This window comes from Diabrotica undecimpunctata, chromosome 2 (assembly GCF_040954645.1).
Source record: "Diabrotica undecimpunctata isolate CICGRU chromosome 2, icDiaUnde3, whole genome shotgun sequence".
NCBI lineage: Eukaryota > Metazoa > Arthropoda > Insecta > Coleoptera > Chrysomelidae > Diabrotica > Diabrotica undecimpunctata.
This window is the reverse complement of record NC_092804.1, coordinates 149,776,779-149,796,083: the sequence shown is the minus strand read 5'-3', so window position 1 is coordinate 149,796,083 and position 19,305 is coordinate 149,776,779. Positions and strand designations below refer to the sequence as shown.

General features: G+C 32.1%; 1 protein-coding gene across 1 annotated transcript; it reads right to left on the bottom strand.

The window, feature by feature from the left end:
• Positions 1 to 9,521: 9,521 nt before the first annotated feature.
• On the bottom strand, positions 9,522 to 19,048 carry LOC140433497 (uncharacterized). The gene is made up of 3 exons (XM_072521485.1): positions 18,952 to 19,048; positions 16,948 to 17,407; positions 9,522 to 9,854 (listed from the first exon to the last, which is right to left on the bottom strand). The coding sequence occupies exons 1-3, from the start codon at positions 18,964 to 18,966 to the stop codon at positions 9,688 to 9,690; spliced, it is 642 nt and encodes a 213-aa protein (XP_072377586.1). The 5' UTR covers positions 18,967 to 19,048; the 3' UTR covers positions 9,522 to 9,687.
• Between the last annotated feature and the right edge of the window lie 257 nt (positions 19,049 to 19,305).

Below are 19,305 nucleotides of genomic sequence, written 5' to 3'. Positions count from 1 at the left end.
CTGAAATTCTGTTAGTGGTTCTTATTTCTTGTATTAGTCGTTGCAGTTGTTGTACAAGGTAATAACCTCCATACTTTAAGAGCTTATTTCTTATTTGTCTTCTCCTGGTGCTTGCCGATTTTTTTAACTTATTGATTCCTTGTTTTACGCCTGTTCTGTTTTGTCCTGTTGTGAATCTTTCACAGTATTGGCCAATAAAATTAGTTTTTTACTCGACACAATTTTAGAGATGGATTTGACAGTTAAAATCTGTTTTCCCTGTTTTTCATCTTCTATTCTGGCATTGAAATTCTCCAATAATATGAGTAGTTCATTTTTTTACGCACGCTGACAGCACGCTCCCCGCAGTATTACCATATATACAAGATTAGGGAATCGTTGATTGGAATGGCAGAACATAAAGTATTACACTGGTATGAGTTGGAGGTCATCAGCGAATATATTGCAAAAAGAGCTGATGCATTTACCAGAAGAACATCAGCTAGTAAATATATCCGGTCAAACACATGACACATGGCGAGATGTATATTGAACGGATATGTGCTAATAAAGCTGAAGTACTGCGGAAAACAAGCAGGAATCAGCTCAGAGGCATAACAGGCTTTTTTACTGGATGTGCGCAAGTTAAGGGCCACCTGCATACATTGGGGCTATTTCATGGACTTGGGCTACAGAGACTGTAGCAAAGAATCTGCAACAGTCAACACTTTTTGGAGACAAGAAAGTGACTTCAAATATATATATATATATATATATATATATATATATATATATATATATATATATATATATATATATATATATAGTAAACTCTTAAATATTGGGGAAATCTGCAAGAAATACTCTAATGTGTATCAATTGTTTCGCCGAACGTTTTCGCCAAAGAGAATTAATTTGGCTTCTTCAGGGCTGAAAGAGAATAAATTATAATTAGCTACCATATATTATCTATTAAAACATTATTGATCTTACCGTAACTTAGAATTGTAGAGTTAGAATATTAAAAAACTTTGCTAGTAACATAGTGGTGTTTTTTGTTACTATGTGCAAAAAAAGTTTTTTATAAGGATTGAAATGTATGGTAGCTTCGAACTTGACACGTAAAGGCTTACCCAAGGTTAATCGAAAAACCCAATGCAACTACATTTAAAAGGAGGTAATTCTTTGAAAGAATTTTCAAAAGAGTTTCACTCGTATTGAAACATTACCAATTACCACTACTTAGAATTAAGATACCTTTTATAAACTATCTTTCTATTAAGCTTGAAAATATAAAATCCATTATTTAATTTGTATCTCAAAAGAAAACACAAAAATACAGTCCTTGATGACTTTGCACTCGACAAACTGTAACGTTAATTTATAATTCACAGATCATGGCGAAACTATAAATCGAACATAATAGTTTTACTGCTGATGAGATAAAGAAATACTTAGACTACACCTTAAAATATTTCAAGATCCATTACAATTTATTTACTTGTGAATAAACAACTATGCGGAAATACGTTTCTCGCACCTCCTCCTTTATAAGTGTACATATAGTTTCCTGCTTCCTCATAAAATGTGTAAGGTGTTAAAAAAATATAGTATTTAATTTACCTAGTAATCACTTTACATAATAAATATATCTGAATCAAAGTAATGCAAGGTTTGAGAATTAATATCTCAGATATCAACTCTCATTAAGAAATATTAGTTGTTTTGTTTTCATAAAGATCTTATAACAGTTTAGTGCTTTAAATGGTTTAATCATTTATTCTCTTATTCTCTCTTTCTCAATTTCCAATATGATAATATTTTGTGATGACAAAATTGTGATTACTATATTATTCTAATACTAATTTAAAAATACTAATCCACAAAAAGAATGACAAAAATAGAAGGAAGAGCACTTTGACAGTTTATTAATTGAACAATTTAACAGACAACCAGTTGAGTCATTGAAAGCAGTAACAGCAACCGTCACCAAAATAACAAATGAGGAAGTGGTTCAAGCACTTCGAAAAATAAAGAAAGGAAAAGTAGTTGGACCAGATGATATTCCTGGTAAAGTGTGGATAAAACTACATACTTAGTTACACCATAAAAATATGAGAAAATATGGGAGAGTAATTGATAGACGGATGCGTTAAAAAACTAAAGTATCCGATAATTAGTATGACTTTATGCAAGGCAGATAACAAACAGATGCAATTTTCATTATAAAGCAGTTGGTGGAAAAATACAGGAATAATGAAACAAACGCTCATTATTCTTTGATCTTGAGAAAGCATATGATAGAGTTTCTCGAGAAATTCTGTGGTGAGCACTAAGATTGTGAGAGATATGTATTAGGGAGTAACAACTGGTGTTAGGACAAGTGTGAAAGAGACTGATAAATTCCATGTGAAAGTAGGATTGCACCAAGGCTCGGTACTACCTTTCGAAGTCCTTATTTATTTTCATTAGTTTTGGATGAGATAACAGCAAAACTACAGAGTAAGATTCCCTGGTGCTTAATGTATGTTGACGATGTAGTTTTAGTAGAAAATAGAAAAAGCGATTTAGAAAAAATACTGGAACAGTGGCGACAAGTTCGAAAAAAGATTTAAAACTTAGTAGAACAAAAACAGAGTATTTGGAATGTCGATTTAAAGATGGCATTACTAAAAATAAAATAATATCTTTAGATGATGAAATGATTGCGAAAAATAATAATTTTAAGTACTTAGGGTCGGTATTACAGAGTAATGAGGAAATAGAAGAGATGCATGCAGTAGAATTATTGTTGGCTAGATAAAATTTTGTATATTTTACAGATCGAAAAAGAATAGAATGCATTAGACAGTAAACCAAGGTTACTGATGTCATTCATAGAATTAAATCCTTAAAATGGCAGTGAGCGGGACATTTAGCGAGAAGAACTGACAATAGGTGGTCCACTAGAATTACATTGTGGTATCCAAGACGCGTCAAGAGACCAAGAAGACGTCCACATTTAAGATGGGACTATGACATAAGGAAACAAGTGGTACAACATGGCACAGAAAAGCGAATTTTAGGCAATCGTGGGCAGATATGAAGAATGAATATGTAAGGAAGGCTACACCATAAGTGGTAGAATATGCTGAAAATGATGATGATGATATTTTACAGAGTATTGATGAAATGAAAAAAATGCATGCAGTATAATTAATGTTGGCTAGATACAATTTTATTAGTATTTCATTGTTTTTTTTTCCTTGTTACAAGCTATGCCAATATATTTTTTACCTTTTTTACTATTCACTCGCATATTAACCTCATTCAATACTAGTTTTAAATGGCTTATACGTTTGGCATTCCTTTCCTTAGGTAGCTGTGGCTTTTTTCGTGGTTATTGTTAGTTGTTGCCCTAGAAACCATCAAGATCTTTGTTATGATTGACAACAGAGAGGTGACAGGGGACAAGATCATTATTGTAATGGGGATTATAAGGCAAATAAATGTTCACTAACAAAATGTTTTATTTGCGTCCATTAAGTTTAAAACAACAACTTTACATGGCGCTGCGGATATACAGAACTTTGGGTGACAATATTTTGGAAGAAAAGAAAAAAAGTGGCCAGCAATCTGAAACTTCCAGAAGCTTTAAGCTTAGATGATGACCGGAGAGAAAATTTTATTAGATGGAAACAACAGTTTAATATATGTATGCTAGCTTTAAGTATAAAAGAAAATGATAAAATGTCAGCCGAAAGTAAGGTTGCAATATTGTTACATACAATAGGGCCGGATGCTTTGGAGATTTACAATACCTTAGAAGTAGTTGATACAATAAATAGTGATTATACTAAATTGCTTGATATATTGGAACAGTATTGTATACCCCAGTCAAATGAGATTGTCATGAGACACATATTTAACTGCAGAGTTCAAGAATAGATTTAAAAAAGCTTGCCAAATATTGCAATTTTAGTAATTTAAAAGATAGTCTTATTAGAGACAGTACTGTCTGTGGAGTGCAAGACTCGAATATCGGATAATCGGATACTAAGATAACGTAAGCTGACGCTAAATAGTTGTCAAGAAATATGTCAGGCTATCATAAGATGTGAATTTTTAATGGTTGATCAATTCTTTGTAACACTGGTAGCTTTAACTACCATCGATATTGTATTACATTGATAAACATCGAACGGACAGAAATAGAACACGTAGATAAATATACATATCTGGGTCAAAATGTTAAATGTAAAAATAAAAATATACCTCAAAGACTGCGAACCAAAGTATTTAATTCCTGTATCCTACCTGTACTTACATATGGAGCTCAAATCTGGACATTCACTAAAATAAACATGAAGAAGATCAGAAAAACTCAGAGAGCTATGGAACGACAGATGCTGGGTATCTCACTCATAGACCATAAAACCAATGAAAATATTCGTAATAGAACAAAAGTAAAAGATGCTGTCGAATTGGCAGCTAAACTGAAATGGAAATGGGCTGGACATAACGAACGTCTTACGGATGGCCGATGGAATAAAGAAATCGGGAATTGGCAGCCATATGAAGCCAAAAGACCACGAGGAAGACCGCAGATAGGGTCAATGTGGAAACGTATTACAAACAACAGAGATGAATGGCGAGATGATTTCAAAATAGGAATCATACGATTCAACGACGATTGAACGACGAGCAAGGCTAACTTACACCGTTCCATTCTCTTCCTCTTCGTCTTAGCAACTTTGCTATTTCTGAGAAGCTAACTTCACTAAAAAAATAAAATTTTTGAAGATGAGGAAATTTCTGAATAACTAAAGATTCACTCCGCAAATCCGATATTGGAGGGTAAAATGTTATATCCAGTGTATTATTCTTTATGACGTCGAAATTTGTACTGTTAATGTTGACTTAATGAGACAGCTGGAAGCTGGAAGAAATATGGCGTTTTAGGAGACTTTTAAAAATACAATGTACATATCATATTACGAACGACATGTTGTTGCACAGAATGGGAAGAGACAGAGAATTTTTGATCAACATGAAATGAAATAGACAGCATATTTGGGATACATATTTAGAAATGATACTTACAGATTGTTGCAGCTGATTATGAAAGGTAAAATCGAAGGAAAACGGGTCCTGGTTGACGGAAAATAAATATCCTGACTTCCTGGCTATGTGACTGGACTGGGTTAAACGGATAGACACATTTAAGAACAGCGAAATATAGAGTGGATTTACAATGGTTGCACTAGAAGAAGAAGTAGTAGTCTGTACTAGAAATAAGTGAAGTTTTTTTTTATTTTTTATTTTTGTTGTGTATGTTTTAAATACCCACTTATTTTTTGATAAATTTTGCAATAAAACTTCAATTCTCAAAATTTTTTACATGTTTTATCTAATTAATATATTTTAAATAATATACGTATCTCTAAATACTTATGGACGAATTTGGTTATGCTTGTATATTATACAATTATGGAGTAAAAACTAGTATTAGGATAAGTATGGAAAACGGATAAATTTCACCAGAGAGTAGAACTGTATAGGAATGCTATTGAGTGCAGTTTTTATTTTAATGTCATTCAGATAACAGAAACACTTGATTGTTTGGTGTCTAATGTATACTGATGATGTGGTTTTAGTTGGAAATACTGAAATATAATTAGATTAAATACTGAAAAAGTGCAGATAAGCGCTTAGAGAGAAAGCCTAGTAGAACAAAAAGACAGGATATAAAATATTCATTTAAATTTTCAGTTACTTCTTTCAGTTAATCTTATATAGAATGTTTACTTTGACCAAAATTTATGGTCTCTCAACATTGCTTGTTTACAATATGCTGATGATATTGTCATCTATTCACAGAAGAAAACATGCATCGAATGTATTTCTGAACTAAAACATATAATGTACAACTTTGATAGCTGGACTTTATTAAATGACCTCACTATTTCGTACCAAAAGTGAGCCGTAGTATTTTTTTCTAGATAACAACCTATTAAAGATTATGCTGTATCCTTACAGAGCAACGCCATACCAATAATAATATTAATAATAATTTATTCATCCTTAAAGATCATTTACATGGTATAGGACAAGTCGAGTAAAAAATATATATATAGAATAGAAAAGATTTTAATTTGCCTCGAACTTTATTTAAATTTGTTTCAGATTTAATACTGTTGGGAAGATGTTTGAAAAGTCTTATATCCATATAATACTGGGATTTTTCAAACCGTGCTGTATTATGTTTTGGTACAGTATATTGACTTTTACATGTACCTAGTATAGATTTAAAAATATATATAAAAGGTACTGTTAAAATGTATTTGTTCAAATATTGTCGACATGAATGCCTGTATGACAAATTAAAAATTAACCGAATTATCCTTTTCTAAGAGACAAACATTCTTGCAGCATTCACAGCACGATCCCAAAGATTTATATTGAAGGCCAAGTGTGAATAAACAATTGCATAATAAACATTTAATAACTGTTCCATTTTAAGAAAACTTTTTATTTGCAATATTCCTTAATAACTACTATTTATTCTTTTGCAAACATGATTAATTTGAAATTCTCATTTTACCCAGCTCATTTTACTATCAAGATACAAACCTAAAAGTTTAGTGGAAGTTGTAAAATGAACCATGCTATCGTTTACTTTTATAAAAAAACTGGTAACTTGATTTTGATCTATAGTAGAATTGCATGCTTGTGGTTTTTTTAGCATTAACAATTAAAGCATTTTTTACACCACTGTAAAATCTTCTGATATAACTTCGGTTGAACAGTTAATTCCTCTTTAAACAGATGTAGCAATATTGTATCATCTGCATACATAAATATGTTATAAAATCATAGGAATATTGATGGCCCCAATATTAAACCCTGAGGAAACCCAATATCAATATCACCATAATCTGATCGTGAGTTACTAAGTTTAAAGAGGATTTTCCTAGAATGTAAATAATATGACAGCCATAATGAAAGGAGACCCCTCAAAAGATTATTTATCTTGTCTACAGCAACTTTTACGTTTGTGGTTTAAAATGATTTGAGAGGTCAAAGAAATTGATCAAATGTTTTGGAATTCAAATACCTTGGTGTAATAATTGACAGACAACTGCTTTGGACTCAACATATTAACTACATAATTAATCGCTGCGAAAAAGGAATTCATTTACTTCAAATACTTTGTAAGAGATCGTGGGGTGCAGATCAAAATATTGCATTGAATTTTTATTGAGCCCATATAAGATCTATTATAGATTACGGCTGTTTAGTATATGGTGCAGCTAGCGTAATAATATACGTTAACTTGATATAATTCAATTTAAAGCTTTGAAAATTCTGTTAGGGTTGATAAAACGCATTCCAAATGAAGCAAAACTGGTTCTAGCCTCTGAAAACCCACTCTTATTAGGCAGAGAATATATGGAAAGCAAATACTTCCTATATAACTATATGGAAAGCAAATAATTAATCAATTAAATACAGCTGATTTCACAACTACATTCTTCTTAAAAAAAATTTTCCCACCACTTGCAAAAGCATTTGTAAATTGTAATTAACTTAAGTTAATAAATGACACTGACACCTGACATGAAAAGTTTTCTATCTACAAACATTTATATATGTATAGATATTTATATATGTATATCTATATATATATATAGATCTTATTTGACTATTCAGATTACATTGCAATCTATACAGATGAGTCAAAATTACTAACATATACATATACAACCAGTGCTTATTTTGTACCAAAAATAAAGATTAATAAAGTATTTACTCTAAATAATCAATCCAGCACCTTTAACGCTGAAGCATGCTATATATAAAGCGCTTGAATGGTGTTGTGAAAACCAGTGGAACAAAATTGCCGTGTGCACTGATTCATTATCAGTATTAAATGCATTACAAAACTTTAAAATCACAATTAACAGCAATATATTCCTATTAAAAATTTGTCAACAGTTACTACAATTATCAGCCTCATCATATGATGTTAAATTCGTATGAGTTGAGGAACATTCAGATATATTGGATAATAGTATTGCGGATTCAATAGCAAAAAATTCACTAAAGCACTCACATGTATTGATTGAAGAATTTAACATATGTGATCCCATTGCGTATGTGAAACTGCAAGTGAACTCCTAGTGAAATAGGAAGAGAGTAAAAGCTGACGTCGTATGAAAAGAGGAGGTTCCAAAGCTTCAACGCACATGCTTTCGGCGGGGCTAGATCGAAATGCACCTAGACATATACGTAAGGAGGTCGTTTGTATTGAGTTTAGGGATTTAAGATAAGTATTACAGGCGGTCATGTAGAGCATGCATCCATAATCTAATCTAGAGCGAATAAGAGTTGTATAGATTCTCAATAACATATTTTCTTCAGCTCCCCATTGATGATGTGCAAGTTAATATATTTAGTTTACCAGCACAGTTGTCCTTTAGTTTTTTTAAGTGTATTTTCCAGTTTAACTTCTGATCGAATATTAGGCCCAAGATTTTATGATTATTTACTGTAGGTAAAGGAACATCGTTTAGATATATTTCCGGGTTTTGAACGCTTTGCTTTTTGGTAAATCTTAGTATCCTAGATTTTGAGCTGGAAAGTTTGATGCCGTGTTGTGTGGACCAAGAATATACGTTGTTTACAGCATTTTGAATAAGATTTGATGTACTGGATATGCTTGCTCCACTACAGTAAATAAGTAGATCATCAGCGTACAGCAGAGCTTTTACCGGTTGGCGAACTTCTTTTGAGATATCATTAATTGCTAAGTTAAACAGAATTGGACTTAAAACAGAGCCTTGAGGTACACCATTGAGCTGTTCAAAAACATTTGACTCATTACCGTTTATTGCAACTTTAAATTTACGGTGATTTAAGAAGTTCTTTATGAACGTGTAAATATTGCCTGTAATATTATTATCGATAAGTTTCTGTAATATTACATTCTTTGGAATAAGATCGAAGGCGTTTTCAATATCGATGGCCGCCTCAACTGTATCATGTTGCTTATTGAAATTCTCGGTTATATGGTTTTGTAGCAATACTAAATTGTCCATAGCGCTTCGATATGGTCTGAATCCTGATTGAACGGAGCTAATTATATTGTGCTAAAAGCAGGTTTAAAGACGCCATTAAACTTAAATGTACTACGTGAAGATAATAAAAAAATTTTTTAATTGATTATGGTATTTCTGTAAAAATTAAATTAAAGGTATGAATGAAAAATTGATTATTTGAATGGACATTTCCTTTGTAAGTGCATTTATTTGTTGCCCACCTATCTAACCGTGGTTTATGTATTGTATGTTATAATAAAGTCGCTTTGATGAACCCCTGAGCGTAAAAAGTGTCTTCCCTATACAATCCTGAATGAATGAGTATTAATATTTGTATTTAATTACGTGGCTAAAGGTTCTAAACCAAGGCTAAAACACAAAAGAAACTTAAGTACATTCGCCTGATTCTTCGTTTTTTAAAAGGTTTGAGCAGTTTTTTGGTACAAAATATATATCATAATGTTTGTTATTATATATTTTATTAAAATTGTATAAAATAATTTACACAAGAGATTATCTACAAGGAGGAAACATATACCTTACAACTAAAAGTATATCCAACAACATGTTGTCAGCTGGCAGTCGTACTTGGTAGTGGGAAAATAAAATACAAAACTTTATACAGCTACTAATGACAGAAAGGATAGTTAGGGCAGGATCTGGCATCTACTCCAGCTGGAATTTGAGCAGGTTGAGCATGTGCTCCAGCTTGGTTGTATTGAGCTGGGTTGTAAGCTGCTTGAGCATATTGGGAAGCTACTGGAGCTGGGTTGTAAGCAGCTGGTTGTGGAGCACCTAAAACATAAACAGTTTATCATATAATATGTACAGTGAAAATAATTTTTACATATTTTTTGTTAAAAATATAAGAACTCGATTATATAATGCAATGATAGACTTTGGGATCCCACCTAAGTTGGTTAAGTGGACCCAACTAATAATGCAAAACGTAAGCTCATGCGTTAGAATTGAAGAAGAAAACTCTACGTTCTTTGACATTAATAATGGTCAAAGACAGGGGGATGCGCTGGCGTGTCTCCTCTTTAATATTACCTTGGAAAATGCAATCAGACAATTAAATATTAGAATGAATGGAACTATTTTTAATAGATCGGCGCAAATGCCCGCATTCGCTGACGATATAGTTATAGTCGGCTGACGTATAAGAGACATGGTGCAGTGTTTTACAAGGCTTGCGGACGCGGCAAGTGAATTAGGACTTGTGGTAAACGAGGAAAAAACCAAATATATGTTGGTTTCTAAAAATCCCCGAAATATCCAACAGAGAATTCAAATTAACAACCATATCTTTGAGCAAGTCAAAGAATTCACATATCTTGGATCGCTAGTAAACTCAACAAACACGACAAGCAACGAAATAAAAAGACCCATAGCAATAGCAGGCAGAACTGTTCACGGTCTCCAGAAACATTTAAAAAATAAAAATATAAAACATGCAGTAAAGTTCAATATATACAAGACCTTAACAAGACCGGTTTTGATATATGGGGCTGAAACGTGGTATCTCAAAATGATAAAAGACTTTGTGGTATTTTTGAGAGAAAAATTCTTAGAAAGATTTTTGGGACCGTAAATGAAAATGGGCTATGACGTCGAAGATACAACTTTGAACTATATCACTTATACACCGATCCAGATATTGTGAAATTCGTTAAAGTGCAGAGACTTAGATGGGCTGGATACATTGCTAGGATGTCAGATCACGAATACGAAGAGATTGACATTTTCAAAACCAGAGGACACAAGAAGCAGAGGACGACCTCAAAGGAGATGTATTGACAGGAGTGGTGACTCTTTTGTGAGCAGGCCAAGATCTACAACGGATTGTCGAGCTACTTATGATGATGATCATGACATAAGTCATTGATATTTGGAAGGTGTAAATAGCTTTCATATAAAATATAAACTACAGAAATCGATACATCCATATTTCCAAAAGAAACCAGTAGAAAATGGCAATGGATATTATAACGACAGAAGATGAGAACAAGAGTGCAAAAGGGCTTTCAAGTGAAAATAAATTATTAACTATGTCATTATACTGAAAATTTAAAAAATATATAAAAGTTAATTTTGAATTTTTATTCAACTCATAAAAAGGTAAAAGGAGATGAAAAGCAGTATTCCAGAAACTAAGTTTAACAATGAGGAGATATGGTGTTCAAACGAAGTGCAAGAAAAAATGAAAGGGAAGTGAAAACTGTGTAAAGAGTGATGAGTGACTTTATAAAGTCTTCAAAAAAAAAAGCGAAAATAGCTTCAAAAATACAGCAGGTGCTTTTAAAAAACTGTACAATGAATTTATTAGCAAAGGGGATGAAAGAAAAATATATAAAACAGCCAGACATAGAGCAAAGAAACCGAAAGATTTTAATCAAATTCGATATAACGAAGATAAAGAGAATAAAATACTTACGCACAAAAAGGATGTCAAAAAGCGATGAAAAAATACATTATTAAATAAAAAAGTTGACAAAAAATCAGTTGTACTAATGAATACATTAGCAGTAATCGCCACCAATAAAAAACAAAGCAGGACATTTCTCAAGAACTACAAAAAGTATACCACCACAAAGAGGATCAAAGGATCTGGCAGAATGTAAAAAATTTGAATGTATTTATGTCATAAATGAACCGCATACCAATTCAAAAATGCTATCCGGAGTTATTTGTAACTTTGGTAGTCTTTGATTCATTGACCTTGAATTCAATAGGGGGTTCCTCATTGGACCAAAAAGAACCTATTTAGCAAGTTACCAAGACAGACAGTCAGGCAGACAGGTAGACACACATATAGACAACAATACGATTTCACAATTTTAAGAAGGACATCTTCTTCTTATTGCGCCGTCTCCTTCCGAAGGTTGGGGATTCAAATGGCAATTTAGCTTTGGAAACTGCTGCACGAAAGATTTCTGTGGATGAGTGGTCAAACCATCTCCTCAGTACAGTATTGTAACATATGGTCCAAGTATTGTAAGGATATATCAGGTCCTAAATAACGAAAGCTAAAACAGTTAGGTAGAATATACCCCTGAAGAAGTATTGTCGGTAAAAAAAGACAAGAACAAATTGGCTAACAAATTAATTGTATTTTTTGGTTTACATTCATCACTAACTCGAACTCTATAATAATTCTTGACCTATGAATATAACTTTAGTCTGAAAATTAATTTGAATGTATGCAATGCATATGAACAACAGATGCAATTTTCAATATAAGGCCGGTGATGAAAAATGTGGAAATAAAGAAAAATATGGAATTCATTGATTTGAGAAAGCATATGACAAGGTCCCTCGAGAGGCTTATGGTAGTTAATATGGTATGGTATTAAATATAATACCATACTATATGGTATGGTATTAAATATTCAGTAAGACAGAAGGTTAGGTAAAAAAAAGGCAAAAGTAAAATATGCTATCGAAGAGGCAGCTAAACTAAAATAGAAATAGGCTGGACATAACGAACGTCCTAAGGATGGCCGATGGAATAAAGAAATCGGGAATTGGCGGCCATATAAAGCCAAAAGACCACGAGGAAGACCGCAAATGAGCTGGAGCGACGATATTAAAAGAACTGCAGGGCCAATGTGGAAACGTATTACAAAGAGTAAGTAAGTGAAGATTGTGAGAAATATATATGATGGAGTAACAACCACGTGCTGTAGAGACCGATATATTCATGTAAAGGTAGGATTGCATCATACTAATTTATTCTCATTAGTGTTAGATCAGTTAACAGGTAAATGTCAGGTAATAGCAAGTGACATTCCTTGGTATTTAATCCATACTGATGACGTATTATTGATACGAAAATATTGAAATACAATTAGTGCAAAAACTAAAACAACAGACACAAGCGTTTCAAGAAAAGGTTTAAAAGTTAATAGGACAAAAACAGAGAATCTGCAATGTTTATTTAAATGTGTAGTTACTGCTACAAATAAGATGATAACATTGGATAGTAAAATTATTGTGAAAAGTAATAGTATAAGTATCTACGGTCAGTATTAGGAAATAATGAGGAAGTATATGTGTATCTACTTGCAGAGAAGCTAAAGAAAACTGGGTGTCAATCAAATGCCTAGAAATTGAACAACTTCAGGAAAGTTACAACACCTTTAATGTCTATAAAAAAGTGAAAGAAATGACAGGTAGACACAGAAAGGGAAAAGAAACAATATTAGGAAATAACAATAACGAGATAATTATAGGTACAGATGACAAATTGGAGAGATGGAAAGAATACATTCAGACACTTTTTGACGATGATAGACCTTGTTCTCCACCATCCACGGATGATCGAATAAATGAAAAAGGCTAAAATTTAACAAAAGAAGAAAATAGTTATGCAGAAAAAGCTCAGAACAACGGAAAAATATTTAAAAAATTTAAAAAAGGTTAAACAAATTAAAAAAGTTGAGAAATATAAATATCTGGGTACAGTAATTAACGAAAATAATGAGTACACAGAAGAGATTAAGGAAAGAATACGAGAGATAAGATAAGATTTCTGAGATGCTACGTGTTCTCGGTATTATTTTATGGGTTGGAGGCTTGGACTTTAAAGAAAGATGTTTCGGACAGATTGGAAGCCTTCGAGTTATGAGCCTACAGAAGGATATTAAGAATAAGTTGGGTGGATAGAGTCACGAATGTCGAGGTGTTGAGAAGAATGGGAAAAGATAAAGAAGTTTTAGATACAATTAAAGTCAGAAAACTGCAATATCTGGGACATGTCATAAGGGGCGAGCGTTATAACTTGTTGCAATTAATAATGCAAGGAAGAATACAGGGTAGAAGGAGTCGCGGAAGAAGACGCTGGTTGACTCTTGGTTGAATAATTTGAGAGCTTGGTTTAACTGCACTTCCGCTGACCTCTTTAGAGTAGCGGTGTCGAAAGTGCGGATTGCCATGATGGTTGCCAACCTTCTTAGAGGAGATGATGAGGAGAGACCAAAAAAAAAGAAATCCTATCAAGAATCGAACAAGCGAGGAAAACACTCATCAACATGAAACCATTTTTTACAAGATCAGACCTTAGGCTAGAGCTCAGAATTCGAATGATCAGATGTTGGCTGAGATGATGGCTGTGAAAGTTGGACAATGGACTCTGAAACAGAAAAAGGAATAGATGCCTTTAAAACGTATATATATATATATAGACAGATGCTGAGAATTCCATATATACAAAAAGAAGATGTGTATACATTCAGGAGAGAGCGTTGTGGATAAAATGGAAGCAAACGAGTAGTATATTGTATGAGAGTGTGATTCCAATGAAACTGAAAGGCAACTTCTATAAAACCATCATAAGGTCACCTATCATGTAAGGCGCTCAATATTAACAGTTTAAAAACGATGAATACCGATGATGTGCCGAAAATGCTTAGATGAGTTAGAGGTGTCGATGATGTGCCGAAAATGCTTAGATGAGTTAGAGGTGTGACAAAAAAAAGATAAAATAAGGTAGAAAAGTGAGAAAACATATAATAATATGGTTAGGGTCTGTTCAGTTGCTGAGTTTCGAGGTACTGAATGGAGTAGAATTTGTTGTATAGGAGGAGTCCGAAGTAAACATGCTGGGAGATGATTAGATTATTTATATGTGCAAAGAGGATTAATATTAGTATGAATCGAGACAGAAAATTGTAGGAAAATACAATTAAGCAAGCCGACCGAGCATAGGGATGAAGGTACAAGAAGAGAGAATAATCATCAGATGAAACGAAGTACGGATATGTCGTAGATTTTTTTTTTCATACAAGAAAAGCAAAATTTTCTTTTGTTTTGAAATATCTAAAGAACATAAAAATGTTAATGGTGATTGCCGAAGATTACGACTACTAACTAGATTTGTAGATTACAATTATTAGTATTAGACTGTAAAACGTATTTTTTTACATGTGTTTCTCTTTTGTAAAAAAATTCAATGTTTTAACATTGTAAGTACTGAAATATTTTACTTTTGAAAATTGTTTTAAAAATAATAAAACAGCTACACCTACTTTTGTATAACCATGAATTTGTTGTGAAAATTATATATAAACTAGGTGTTGGCAAAACGTGGGCCTGGCTCGCCCTGAATGCCATTGCTAAATAGAAATCAATCTAGAACTAAATATTAAATTGAAATATAAGTAACCATTGCCTTTTTACTTTTCTTTTAAATATATCAGGAACAAAGAGCTTTACGATCAATTTCATTAATATTTTATTGGATATATACCTATTAGAATAGTATACTGTCATAAATTATACAAATATACACTTTGCCTTTTATATTTCTTGAAATAAGAATATATAAAAAATCTAACGAAGAACTCTCAAACGGGTTTCTCAATGATTAAACTATTATGGTATACGAGAAAAAATAACAAAAATGTGTTCACTGGTGATAAAATGATGAGGCAGTTGCTGATGTGAGCCTTTCTCTACTGTCCCTAAGCAGTATTGTATCCTTTGCATATTTGAGATATTCATTATTGTTCCATTAATTGATATGCCTTAGAATAGTACACATCTTTATCTTACTTCTCTTCTTATAGGTATCTCTTTAGATTTTTGTTGATCTACTCGTTTTAAGGCTTTATGATATCGTCATAAATTTGTAATGATTCTCACATCCTGATCATATATTTCTGTATTCCGTAATATGTTGGCAAGCCTTTGTCACAGTTGACATCTCGATACCATTCTGTGATTGGTTGTATAGTAAATAATGCATCTCTAGTTCCGAAACCTTTTCTAAATCCCAGTTGGTTTTTAAAACCTGGTTCTTTAAGCTGATTGTTCTATATTCTTCATATTTCATTTTGTTGGGTTTTTTTGGGTATTGGGATTGAGTATTAGACTTTTTTCGGAATTCTCCGATATAGTAAATTTCGTTAAACAATTCTACTGGTATATCAATGTATTTCTAGTAGTCTTAGGATTTCTGTAGTTATTTCATCCGGTCCCATGGCTTCATAATTTATTTTATAAGTTTTAGTACTTTTTAAAATCTCCCTTTGGTAATAGTAGGTCCATTTCTACCTCTTGGTTCTATTGTCTCCATTCTTTCGTCATCTTCAAGTAGCTCTTTTATATATAAAAGAGTGTTAGACAGTGATATATGGAACAGAGACTGGTTTGTACAAGGTAATACCTAACAATGACAACCGTAGAAGGAAAAATATACGAGCAAATGTGTTTTCCAATTACCTATTATAATTTACCAAGTTTCCATGTGATTAGAATAATTAACTAACTGATCGACTACATAAAACAGATAAACATTATTATTTAAATGAAACAGTTATATACGTAACAAATTTGATAGATCACTAGAGAATAACAAATAAAAATCTAAAGGCTAAAGTACCTGCTTTCAAGCTATCTTCTCTCTCTCTCTCTATCTCTCTCTCTTTCTCTCTTACCACACACACACACACACATAAATATACAAAGTTAAGGAGGTAGAAAGATTTTAAAACCCATGAGCTCCATTTACCAGGAGATCTGATATGCGAGAAGAATCCAAAAGAGAATTATGACTGGCAATCGTTGCGTCTTTGCTTTGAACAAACTACTAAGTACAAATGTAGACAATGAATAAATTAAAATAAATCATTGTTAAAGACTGGGAAGAACTTCCTAGCATCCTTAGGAAAATATTTGGGAAAAAAATATGGAATGGAGTAGGTATGGATTAAAAGAAAAAATACAAAGTTTCAAAAGGAAATATATGTAGATTGGGATGGTTGGGTAATAATTGTATCTAACGAAAAATCAAAAACTAGGAAGGTAAATAAATCAAAGGGCAAATAATAAAAAATGACATTTGTTAGTAACTACTACTTATACAACAAGCTTTAACATAACCTACCAGCATATCCAGGAGCTAGAGATTCAGCAAGGCCTTCACCGTGATAATCTCCATCACCGATATATTCACCACGGTCTAAAGCGTTTTGTACATCAGGAGCATATTGTTGTTGCTGTTGAGCTTGAGCGTATTGTTGAGGTACAACGGGATTGTATTGTTGTGGGGCGAATTGAGCTTGAGGTTGGTATTGGGATTGGTATTGTTGAGGTTGGGGTTGGTATTGTGGTTGGTATTGAGGTTGGTATTGTGGTTGGTATTGAGGTTGAGCTTGGTATTGAGAATATTGTGGCACGACTTGTTCGGGTACTTGATTGACAGCTACAGCTGGATTTGAACAGTCAGGGAAATTGGGACAAGCTTTAGGGTCCACTCCCGCGGGGTAGAGAGCTGCAGGTTGGCCTCCTGCCAAGGGACCATTGTAGGCCGCTGATGCTACGGCCAAAGAGCAAGCGAGTACAGCCTAAAAAAGAAACATATTGGTATACATAAATATTTAAATCAAAATTTAAATTGTTTTAATCTGTAAATTGTGTTTGAATACTAGAACGAATAATAAATATCCCACAAATAATGGAATTATATTTTAATACTTATAATGGGGTTAATATAAATACGAAATAATTCAAATTTAGAAATAAAAATTTTAAGGAATATTAAATCACGTCAGAGATATTATCGATGCAATTTTAACAACTTTGTCATACGAAAGCGTTCTTTATATAATCCGAGAAGAGGCGGATGTTTCCAATAAATAAAATCATGCAAATTTCTCTTAAAAAAAACATAAAGAACACTGATTGACTTAATTTTTAATAAGCAGATAGATTGATAGAAAAGGTTAGAGATTTTGAATGTTTGTCCAATATATTGTACACTGTTTAGACATGAACTGAGCAAATAGGAACATGTTATATTTTAGTAGCATTAAAACTTACCAAGGTGTAAATTTTGTGTGTGCAATAATAGATAATATTACATATGTATCTATTTTAAAATTTTCTAAACAACTACTTAACAAGTAAATTACAGCGTAGCGCCTAACGACGAGGAAAACAAGGAAAACAACCACCATGGATTATTGTGATTTACTGGATTGAAAATAATTACTAGGTATATTACACTGAAAATAAGCCGATAAAATAATAGTCAAAGAGAAAAATAACTAAAAGTTGGAAATGTTTTTTTTTTTCATGAGGTTTTGTTTATCAATGCCAACAGCAGTTTCTCGTTTATTGGAAAATGTGCAATCATCTGTCCTATCTTTACCAATAGAATATTAGTTTCGAAGTTCTTCAGTCTTTTATACGTATAAGAGACCAAGGAAAGCAATTCTTCTACTTTTATTAGTTTTACTGTATTAAAAATATAATATTTTTCATATTTTATGTTTAAAGATACTTATTTTATGTATTAGGGTGTAAGTCTTATATTATTAAGGACTTAGTCAATAATTTTATATAAAATGATTTAAAAATTTAAAATAATTTTATATAGAATTTAAAAACTGAAAATTAATTGGATCAAAACAAGGACAAAGATAGTTTTCAAATAGAGAGACAATGAATATACAAAAATTAAACTAGGATATAAAAAACAGAAATTTAAAACGTATTTAAAACTTTTTAAAAAACATATAATAGGAATATAGACAAAAATAATTTGTGAAAATTGCATGAATTAAATATAAGTAATTTTTTGAAAGAAATAGCTATTTTGACAACAAAAAAGTATCTCTTGAACTTTCTATGTAAAGATGGAATTAATACAAAATCATAAAATGCCAAATTAGTTTTGAAGAAAACCAATGCCCTGAAATGAAAAATGTATTCTCAAAAAAGTTCCATTGTAGCTCAGCAAGTATTTAGATCACAAAAATTCCAAATCGGTATCGCACTGCACTAATAACCACATACACTATTAAGTAACCGTCTTAAGTAAGCCGTGAAACACTTTTTTCTCAAAACAATCGTCAAGCTTCACTAAACAGTTGAAATGAGGACTTACCAGTTTTACGAACATGTTGTTTTTGTGGTGTTCAAGTTCACTGTGACCACCGGCCAAAATTATATCGAATTTATATCATCACCACACCCTATGTAACCATGAACTTACAAAATATAATACTCTTATTTCCACGGTGGAATCACCAGAGCCGTACATAGTGTGGGATTATTTATTCATTGGTTCATTTTAATTATTTTTTATTACATGTGATGTAGAAATAGAGATTGGCAAAAAATACCGAACATCAAACAAACTCTTATAGCTGAATTGCCTAGTAAGTGAATAGCCGCTAAAGGACATATTGAACATCTATTGAAACATAAATAAGTAAGAAGTCAGGTAAAATGTAAATAT

Bases quoted from the DNA above. Each gene is read 5' to 3' on its own strand.
- LOC140433497 (XM_072521485.1), bottom strand. The intron at 9,855-16,947 runs GTAGGTTATGTT...TTTATGTTTTAG, and splicing joins TCTAGCTCCTGGATATGCTG to GTGCTCCACAACCAGCTGCT.